The sequence below is a fragment of the Trachymyrmex cornetzi genome, unplaced genomic scaffold (assembly GCF_001594075.2).
Source record: "Trachymyrmex cornetzi isolate Tcor2-1 unplaced genomic scaffold, Tcor1.1 scaffold9, whole genome shotgun sequence".
Taxonomy (NCBI): Eukaryota; Metazoa; Arthropoda; class Insecta; order Hymenoptera; family Formicidae; genus Trachymyrmex; species Trachymyrmex cornetzi.
In genome coordinates this window covers 46,964-58,402 of record NW_017300244.1, presented here as the reverse complement: position 1 = coordinate 58,402, position 11,439 = coordinate 46,964, and the positions used below count along the sequence as shown (strand labels likewise).

General features: G+C 34.8%; 1 protein-coding gene across 2 annotated transcripts in view; it reads right to left on the bottom strand.

Annotated features, from left to right (window-relative positions):
• Positions 1–11,439, bottom strand: part of LOC108769372 (aryl hydrocarbon receptor nuclear translocator-like protein 2) — a 21,035-nt gene that overhangs the window by 7,074 nt on the left and 2,522 nt on the right. For both annotated transcript variants that reach the window (XM_018520311.1, XM_018520312.1), the window contains exons 4-8: positions 5,554–5,929; positions 2,613–2,873; positions 2,008–2,158; positions 1,517–1,640; positions 382–1,402 (exon numbers count right to left, since the gene is read on the bottom strand). In XM_018520311.1, coding sequence (XP_018375813.1) covers positions 382–1,402; positions 1,517–1,640; positions 2,008–2,158; positions 2,613–2,873; positions 5,554–5,929 — 1,933 coding nt within the window. The remainder of the gene's footprint in view (positions 1–381; positions 1,403–1,516; positions 1,641–2,007; positions 2,159–2,612; positions 2,874–5,553; positions 5,930–11,439) is intronic.

The following is an 11,439-nucleotide window of genomic DNA, read 5'->3' as shown; positions in this document are numbered from 1 at the left end:
AAATTTACAATAGAAAATTTTATGTTAATCGATTTTATTTAATATAAATATAAATTATTTAATAAAAAACATTTAAATAATAATGGAAAACGCGCTCCTAGTATATTTCTGGTCTAGGAGCACCCCTGAGTCAGAGCGTCACGTGACCACCCGGCGACTCGGCCGTACGGTGGTGGGGGTCGCGCGCCGGAATCGGCCCGAAATGTGCAAATCCTTGCGACCACTGTTCTAAAGAGTAAGAAGTTTATAGTCTCTTTCCATGATAATAAAAATTGCAATTATAATGAAATTAAGAGGCTAAAGGTTTACGTAGAATTTTCTAGAAAACAAAGATTTAATTCGGGATATAGTGTCATCGAAGATATTACTATTGTAATTTACCTGGACTTGCATCAAGTTCCGAACTTAGTAACGTATCCTCCTTCAGATCCTGCAAATCAACAAACTGTTCTTCGTGATTTGTTGCGCCTAACGGCACGGCGGGATCTACCAACTGTTGATAATCGGTTCCGACTTCATGTAAACTCGAATTAGGCGACTCCGCCACTGTCAGCGGTTGCGAATTGACATCATTGTATTGATTAAATTCATCGGAATATGTCGGATACTCAGATGCGAAAGACCTGCATTTCAAGTAGGAGATACGCTGTTGTTCATTGTTTATCATCGATGTGTACACATCGTTAGATCTCTTCTTGTTGTTTGTCACCAGAAGATCCTCGTCGCTGCATATCCTTTTCAACCTGTTCTGTACTTCTATTCCCGACGAGGCGATAGAATTATCACTCGCGCTGTCATCAAAATATTGTCCCTCCTGCTTTTTTACACAATTGAACGTTCCCTCGGTGCCACGTTCTACCTTGATATTGCATGTGGTGCCTTCGTTCAAAACATTTGCATTTGGAGAACTATCCAAACAAGATGTATGATTACGAGGCGCGCGGGAGCTCTTACCAGACTTGCGAGTAGCAAGAACTTTCGATTGTGCAGACATATCGTTTTGAGTATTGCCATGGCTGTTGTGGCCAGCGTTTATCATTTCAAGTATTGATAAAGGCTTGCCGGACGGCATCGCGCTCTCTGAATCCGATATTGGGCTTTGCTCCGCGCTATTCGAATTAATCAATTTTCCAATAGACTCTTGTTTGGGAGATACTTTTCCTTGAATAATCACGCATCGGTTGATTTGATTAATGCCGATCTTATTGGCTTGCGCGGAAACTGGTGGCATACGGGAAGAAAATATAGCAGCCTTTACGTACTGCGTATGCGGCATCGGTGAAGGAGACGAACAATCCTCCGTTATAACTGACGAGGGTAAATCGCTGATTAGGTGATTAATAGCGACTTCGAGCTGCGATGGATCTTCAACGCTGGCTTTTGAATTTGATGACGGGGTGTTCTAATAAATCATTTTTTTCGTTAAACAACCTTTTTGCTCGTAGTTTTATAATGTAAACGAAAGCGCATTGCGTTAGATCTACACATATACCTATATATGTATAGTTTGACTTACCATGTCCGGTGATGTTGGTAGTGCGTTATTGCCGATATCTGGAATCAGACTTCTACTACTTGTGGACACGGTCGCAGAGAACCTCGTTTTCATCTCTTTTATTAGTTGAATACCCTCATCTTCCCTACATACAAAGTTTTCCTATTGTTATATATTGTTGAATACTATATATGTTGCATGATATAACCGATATGTTTGTTTTAGCACTTGGAGAACAAAAAGAACAGTTTTTTTTAGGCTGGAGCTAGTGGAAAAGCAGGGCAAGTATGCATAAAAGCATAGATTTTACTCCAAGAATTGTTTCACGGTCTCAACCAATTACTGAACAAAGTGAATTTTGTGTGGTGATTATTCTACAAGTGTTCTACAAGTATTTGAAAAAAATAATTGAATCTTTTAATGTTTATTGCTCGTTAATGTTTCTATTCGGATCCATCAAAACCGCCTTGTCACTTGCTCCAATCTACCCTAAATAGAGAAACTGTACTTACGTCACCATGGTGTTAACACAAACGAAGGATTCCACCATATTCATATCTCTGTCAATTTCCAAATAACCGTGGGTCCGTAAGTAGATGAACTCACCGTTCTTTGTGAGTAGCCTGTAGCACGACGAGCCGCACATTTCGGCGCGGTCGTACACTATGAATGTAAAACAAATTATGATTAATTACGAGAGCAAAACGATATTTGACCCATCACGAATTAAAAATAGTTGTTTTACATATACTTTGTTGCCATATCTAAATTGCAATTTGTTATGGAAATAGGATGCAAAATATCTCATAAGCGCTCGCGTCGTAAAGCCTGAATGCATTAAAATAATGTTAGCAAATAATGTATAATATAACATTATTAAACTGACTGTTATAAATATACGATACAACGTATAACTTTAATAATTTAATCATCGAACGTGATAAAATATACATAAATATTATTCGAATAATTTAGATATTTTTCGTCGAATTCTAGAAGGAAAGGAAGGAAAGAGAAAAGATACTGGTATCGTTGTAAAATGTAATGGCTGTCAAGTGATGCGGCAAATATTGTCGTCAATGCGAAGATTTAACGCTAGTTACATTTAAATGCTTACTTTGCCGTAGGCCGATCATCGTCCACCTACAATCGTCCTTATGCATGAAGCCGAATGCGTTCAAACCCGATATCTCCTCTGACAGGTACCCGGCAATGACCGATACCCTATGGTCGCAATAAATGATACGCCCATCGACCAGATGCCGCGTCACATACTCGTCTTTATTGGCGTCCATTATCGACAATTCGGTGATGGGCCGTTTCTGTGGCAGAGTCGCTATGCCGGCAAAAACGATGTCGTTGGTTGTGCTCGTCGCCTCTGTTAAAGTTATTTTAAATGTATTATTATTAGCAAAAAACAATCAGCAATTGCACAAAGTAAAATCGGAGATGAAAATCGATTGTTCCAAGAGAATTTAGATGACGGCAATCATAAAAGCTTCAGAATAAATATTCAAGGAGAAGCGATATTCTCAGGTAACAAGCTGACGTCAAAAAGAGGTCTTTAATAATATTTTGATGTCGAAATGATCACGAATAACGTCAACTTGCTACTTGGCACTGAGAGAAAAAAAATAGTTTTAGAGCTATATAAATTAACAACTCTAAAATTGCAACTAGTTTTACAAAGTAACAAGAACTAAAGTAATGTACTAAATACTATATATTTTTATATTATTCAGTACTACTTTAGTTCTTATTACTTTGTATAATTAATTTCAAATACTTTAGAGTTGTTAATTTATAGCTGTCAAAACTAATTTTTCTTTTCTCAGTGTAAATATTTAAATTTCCATTTTATTGAATAAACCGATGAAAGAGTGTTTGATTTTGGGACATTAATCAGTCTTGAATCGAAACGTAAGTTACGAGAGAAGGTGAAAGGTTCAAAATGCAAATACATAAATCATATCTTATCTCCCTTGAGAAAGCTCTATCATGGCGAAAATATAATTTCAACCAGTTTACTTATTTAATGCCGAAAAGTGAAAAGTTATGTTGGATGTTGGTTTTCTATTAAATATTCAGGCAGAGAAAAATTCAAAATACATACATCAAAGAATTCGTGAAAAGTGGTGCGACAGGTCTGAATATCCTGTATAATAAGGACCGTTGGGCACGGTTAAAGCCCGCCCTCATCGGATCCATTTCTTTGAACACGTCTTTCTAAACGGTGTCTTTCGCCGTTCGATTCTCATCTTAGAGACAAGCAAAAAAAAAAAAGAAAAAGAAATCTACGCTAAACACTCGTGACGCTGCGCCTACATATTTTCGTCCACGACGGCGAAGGTCTAAATTTAAATACAGGAGTAGCGTAAATATTTGCGATACTCGTTTCGAAACCAGCGCTACAGGTTTTCAGTCGTGTCGCGCGATAAAACGAGACCATCGATCCGAGGAATATACACGCGAGAGTAACTCACTACACGAACCGTTCGACATGGAATACGTAATGAAGTTCGATATGGCTGATTTATAGGGAAAACCGTTATCATACGGGGTTGATTGTTAAAAAGTTAATAACTCAATTAGTGACAGAAAATTCTCTTCTTTTTATTGTAGATTTCTGATATAATAAAGTGTTGCGTAAAATGGTTTACGCTAGAAATGTCATGTATTTTACTTGCAACGATTTGTAAGAAAATGAAGCTGGTCAGGAATTTTTCTTAGCTTTTTTTATTTTTTCATTCGTTTTTGGAATTATCAATTGCGATTTCTCTGTAATCATAGAAAATGATACGTCTTTATGGATAATTTTTATTATAATTAATCGTTATTGCAACAAAGTATGTGAATATAATCTCTTTTTAAAAACGGTTACGTGAGGTAGATTGATGAGCCGGATTAAGGATTTAACAGTCAATTTAAATCTCTTTATATGCTTTTAAAGAATATGTTTACAAATATAATATTTCAAATAAACGTATGTATTATTTAATTTTTCGTACTGTAGAAACTATTATTTTATGATTAAAATCATTGTTTTACTCGTATATATACAATTACTATTATTTCCTAAAATATAAAACTGACATTAATAAAAATGTATTTTTCATATATTTTATCTATAAAAAATATGTCACTATTAAACCTGAAACATGTCAATCAATTTTGAGTATGGGTTTAATTGTCACATTTTCGCAGTTTTATTTAAAATTAAATAACTTATTTGTACGATATACGATGCATTAAAAAGTCATATTTTAAAAGAGACGTCTGCGATTGTCGACACACATAATATATATAGTCACGATAGGATTATTTAATTCGCGATGGGAACTATCTTGTTGTTAGCTATGCCACACAATAAAACGGTGTAATCGAAAAACTTGATTGTCGAATCGTAATTGAATTAAATGCCATGTAAATAGTAATGTAAGCAAGATATTTATTCGCAATCAGTTTGTGAATTAAAAGCTATTAAAATCAGGGTCTACATTATTTAACAGCCAATTTCTCTTTTTTATCAAATTGATTTATGAATCAATTTTCTAAACTCATAGTAGTTCTTTAAAATTTATAGTGCAATTATTCTATTCCCCCAATATTTCAATAAAACATCTTATTTGACAACTGCACACAATGGCTAAGTCAGAGGGTAAATGTAATTTGAAGGAGAATAACAAAGTCTTGACATCAGAACTAACAATAAGATCTGTATCTGACTCAGCATGTCAAAATGTTATTCTGTACAATCGCTTTGAACTGCAGTCATTACACTTTTTATGTATCATATTCAAAATGTATAATTTACGTTTTAAATTATGCAAACTAATTAGGATAATGGACTACGGTACAATAAATAAAATGATACAAGAACGAAGTAAAAAATATGATACAAGTTAAATTCATATTTTAGTTGGCGCTCTCTTAACGTTAAATTTTTTTCAGATTATCTTCTAAAATTAATTTACCCGATGTCGAATTCCAATTTCGCAACGGAGCTGTTACGAGATGATTTTTAGAGTTATATCTATCGCAGGACGGTTAAAACTCACCCCGTTGTCTCCCTCTGTGCTCGTTGATGTCCACGTTTTTGCAGGCTTCTGCGAGTCGGAGAAGACCCGAAACGTCGAAACACTCGTACTGCGTGTGGTCGCGCCTGGAATTAGTGCGTTGCGCTATGCGGATTTTGAAGTTCCGCCTCTGCTCGAAGAAGCGTTTGGGCTTCTCGTTCGACCGTTGACTTGACGTCGAGGATTCCTCAGAAGAGTTGGAACTGTTATCGTGTGTCAACTCGGACACCTGCGGGATGTTCATCGGTGATGGCGTCGACGATGACATCGGCTGCCCATCGGGCAAAAGATTACGCTTGAGCTCATCAAGGTCATCGGGATAGATGAAATTGAACAGGCACTGACCCAGCAATTCGTTCTGCGAAACACAATTTCCGAAGTTCAGATGAGAGAGTCTAATTCCGAAGTTTAGATGAAACTACCCCGTACTGCCGTTGATGACCTTTGTTAACTCGTGACTTGTATATCAGTAGTGATACAGTCACGCAATAGTCTCCTAATAGGGATTATATTAAGGGAAAAATTAGTTAGAATTACAAGAGAAGTTGCGAGCTATACAAACTTTAGTCTTCTTGTTTTCATCATTGAGCCATTTTATTTTCAGGATAAATAATACGGTACTTTGGAACGCGGAGGAAAATCGATGTTCTTTTCTCATCTTCGATAAAACAATATAGTGTCATTCATGATTTTTATACAAATGCATTTAATAAGTTTTATATAAAAAATATAATTAAACATCGTTCATTAATTTTCGCTATCGTAGTGGAAATTATTATCATGATTTATTAAAGTTAAAATGTAGCGCGATTGATGTATTTAATTCTATCCATTTTCTATATAATATAGAGTACCTTCGTGCTTATCCTTCGAATAGAGATAATTTAAGGTTTCGTTCGTGAAGTCCTCAGACTCCTTCTGTGAAGAGTTCTACACACGTCAGGCTGAATGATATTTTTCGCGCAGCGAATCGCGTCGCGATACGTCAACAACGATGACGATGACGACGACAACGACGACGACGGCGGCGGTGCACCATGTCGGCGACGAAGCTCATTTTCACGGCAGGCGGTTTCTCCTTGAGAACAATACAGCCTGATTGTGAGTGCCTTCTTAAAAAACGAGAGCAACCCGCAAACTGCGCTCGCAAACAACTCTCTCGTCCTGTCTGCCCTTCTTCCACCTACACCTTTCTCGTTCCTTCTCTATCGTCGTCAGTTCTGGCATCTCTTGCACAAGTAGAACCAAAAGAGAGAGACAGAGAGAGAGAAAGAGAGAGAGGGGGGGGGGGGTGGTACTTGGTCGTCTTCCAAGAACCGCCCGGTTCGTTATGGTAGAGTGGCGAATTATCGTTACGCCTGAATCTGGAGCGCCACCGGCGAACACCAACGATCGATACAGCGCGGGGGACATTTTTTACATTTTACCCACGGCCGTCCCACTATGATCCGTCTCGTTGTTTTCTCGCAGAAACATGGAGGAAACCTTCAGGAGTTACGGGGAGCCGGAATGAGAAGCGATATCGCGGAGCTTCCACCCTCGCTGTAAACTGCAATCTCGTGAAATTCAAGCGAGAATTTGAAACGAGCATTGAAGTCTCCGGCGGATTCTCTAATTCGACGTAAATCTCTATGAATTTCAATTAATTTTGTTTGGATAATCAGCGCTTCATCGAGCGTACGTTTATCGTAGTGGCGTGGAACTTTCATCCTTCCTGTTGTTTCGGAACCAATAACATCTTTGTCGTCGTGTGCGATTTCTTGGAAGATCGGGTTCACGTAAACACGTGTAACCTTGAAGGCGAGTAAAAGGACGATAACCCTAAGCGGCTAACATTAGATAATACTTCTGGGAAGACTCTTCTAATGTCCCTCTTTGAAATTTCAAATTTCGACATCTCTTTTTAGCATCACTTTTATCTAACACGATTATTTTTTACAAGTCAATTCAATTAGATGATTGTATTGCAGATAAATATTCAAAATAAAAGAAGGATCACCGACTAGTTGGAAAAAAGATCAATTTGCAAAATTAATAGAAACGAGAATTATATCTTTGTGCCGTTTCGCAAGAGATGACAATTATATTGAACGACGTGGAGTTCGATAGTTGTTTCTCGTAAACCAAGTCTGAAACTGACAGCAAATTTCCTACAAATCATGGGAAGAGAAGAGAAGCCAGTTAGAAACTAAGCGTAGTTGCAAACGTGCAGCTATTTCTAATATCTTTAATTGTAATATTTATCTAAATATCTATATAATAACTATAGATATTATATCGATAATATCTGTAATGTCTTTAATATTTATTTTGTAATAATTGTATCACCAAGAAACGTAATAAGAGCAAAACGATCTACCATAAAATCTGCCTTTTTGTTCCTAACCTCGTAATTTCTCCTATTCTAATCGATTATATACATCATCGCAGGTATATTCTACTCATTCTCCGCCTAATATTCGTTGTGTTGTATTGTTTGAAAACCTCTGGGGTCTCTTGCATCATCAGTCGTAATCTGAATCCACCTTTTCTTTACCAAAAGAATACCAAAATTAGTTTTCAGCTATTCTTAGCGCTCGCATGATTCTGTATATACCGCGAAAGGGATCATTTTGCTATGCGTGCCTCGACGTGACCGTGAGAATCCAAAACCCTTGCGAAATCAAGGTTCGACGAATGGAAATTCAGTATACACGCGTGCAGGATTTCTCGATAACTAAAAAAAAGTGTTTCTTTCCCACAGTTAATCGCACGTATTTGTTATTGTTTACGAATAATTGAAAAAATTAATGAGATATCAAAGATTAATGAATCCTAGTATTACGAGAAGTTTCCTTCATGAGTGCAGACGCCCTGGATACTGTTGAATGTCGGCTGCACATTATTGACTTCTGTTGTTTCTAAATTTCGATTATCCAGAAATCCCATGTAGGTCCGTGACTCAGCTTTTAATTGAGCTAGATTAATTATTAACTTAGTTTCTCGCGAACACTAAAGTTTCACACGATCTTTCGTCAAGATTGGTAAGAACGTAGAAATTTTTATAAATAATAGATATTTCCAATAATACAATGATATTGATCGCAAAGTGCTAAAACAAGGATAAACATTAGTTCTTAACGCCATTTTGCGAAAGAAAAAAAAGACAGAAAAATAGATCGAATAGGTATTTACATTTTAAAATTTATTCAAATTATAGCCTTTTTAACATTTCAAATTTTTGAGATACACGTGCAATGCGTTCGTAACTGAAATCATTTAAAAATAGACTTTGCCTTTTAATATTGCAGTGTAATTCTGAAACATACAATAGTAATATCTTTTTTTGCTTCTGCATTGACGATTTATAATTTCAAGATAAAAATACGAAATCTTTTTGTTCTGTTTATATTTTGTTCTTAACCTTTTTCTCCTCATATCTGTTTAATATCTTTTCAGTGCTGTGCAGTTCTATATCCGCATAAAAAATACATTATTTCAGATAGTTTCTTTGAATTTATCTCTTTTTCAGTGCTGTGCAGTTCTATATCCGCATAAAAAATACATTATTTCAGATAGTTTCTTTGAATTTGTCTCTTTATAGCGCGTCGAGTAGGAGTGAAATAAGATTTCTCTCTCTCTCTCTCTCTCTCGCTGAGGGTATGTGTGAGAGAAAGAGAAAGAGAGAGGAGCATCACGTGCATAATTACGACGTCTCTGATAGTCCGGAAAAGCTGGCACATCGATCTTGGATAACGACGCTATGCCATCAAGGATGAAGCAGCAAAGCGAGATTCTCGTTATACGTATATCTCAACATTGATTGCTAATTATTCGTGTACAATACTCGCTTAATGTTAAGCGAATAATTAAATATCTGTAGCGGATAATTGTTAGGCTCGATTTTATCGCAAGATATAGATGAGCACCATTATTCCTGTAACATTCAGTACCTGATCCTTAAATATGCCGGTTAATCACACGCTTCGGTCTTATGTACTGATTCTCTCGGCAATTCACTTAATCTCGGATAGCAAAAAATTAATAATTCACGATAAATAAAATTCCGCATTTTGCGATATCGAGTTATTATTCATTTTTCTAACGTGAGAAACAGAATAGACACACATTAGTAAACACAGGTAAAATCATAAATAATAATTTATTTAATAACTTATATAACGCTTCTATAACTAATGTACATGTCGGTATAATGACAATGTCGGTATTGTTATATTGTCGTTAACGCAACTTTTTTAACGTACATCATATACTTGCATCAACTTGCACAACGATACTACACGGAGAAAATTTTATATTAAGTTTTAATACACAATTTTAAATTACACTTTACTATGTCTTGTATTTTCGATGGACTCTCACAACATGATTCCGACTTAACTTTTACTATGGTAATACTAATTTTTATCACATAAATAAAGTAATTATTTTGTTAAGCCATATTCTAACACGAAAACAGTTAATTTTTACTATGGTACGCAAACAAAATTTGCTAGGTATATTTGATTTTGTAATAAAAAATTTTTACTTTGGAAAAGTGTAAAAATTACGTTATATTGTTTTAAAAAAAATAACTATAGAATTTAAACTTATAATTTACAATATTTACATGAAATTTTTTACTATGGTACGCAAACAAAATTTGCTAGGTATATTTGATTTTGTAATAAAAATTTTTACCATGGAAAAGTGCAAAAATTACGTTATATTGTTTTAAAAAAAATAACTATAGCATTTAAACTTATAATTTATAATATTTACATGAAGATCGCAGCTACCACATTATAGTAATTTTAAATATAAAATTTTCTCCGTGTTTGTATAATGATACCAACACTATCGTTATTTAAAAATTACAGAATCGGGATACTGATCTTGTAAATAAAACTGTATTATTTGTACAACTAGTATAATATACCTAGTACAATATAAAGTTAATAAGCCCTATAGGGTAACTTCGGTATATACGCCGCGCTGGGATTTATGCCGCGAAAGTCAGAAAAAATAGAAGGAGTAAGGGTAATTTTCTCGCAATTACTCTGTTACATGCCTTTATGTTATATTAGTATTGAGTTATAATTTCAGCTTCTTACTGTTAATATTAATGAAATTATTGCGAGTTGAATCGATTTGTCACTGTGTGTGTAACAAGTAGCATCATCATAAATTATAATCTACATAAAATGATTACTGTAAGGCGTGTAAAAGACCTATAGTGGTTATTTCGTGATACATACGTGTAGAGGAATAGTAAAGCATGTTATATAGCAAAATACAAGTGCTTTACTTTCGTATTCTCTTTGTTTAATTTATTGAAACCCTTGCATTTTTGCCATATATCCCACCCATTATCTATATATAGCAAAAATGCAAGGTATTTCAAAAAGTTTATTTTTTAATATGAAAACTAAATATTTCGGATTTCTAATATTTTTTTCATAGTGGATAGTATAAAGTTTTTACTGATATAGTTCGTTTATTTTAAACATAGTAAATAATACTTAATAAATTAAGTTTTTGATAGGTGCGGCGTATATACCGGAGTTACCCTAATAGTAGTTATCTCGATGTTATTGTTTCATTAAATAAAATTTTATGATTTATTTAAAATTGCAAACAAACTACATAATGTTTAATCCAAAATAATCATTACCCTTTTGTAAAACCTCGAAAAACATTTTTTATATTCAAATTATATAAAAATATGTATTTGTCTTCATATTTAAAATATTTAAATATAACGTGCTTCTATAGTCGTTCCGTCAGTTAAACAAACATAAACGAAATTCCTTAACAGTTTTCAGTTTCATATTCCATAAATTAAAATGGCTTTTTGTAGAAGCCGGATTCAACGAGAGAGGGGGGGGG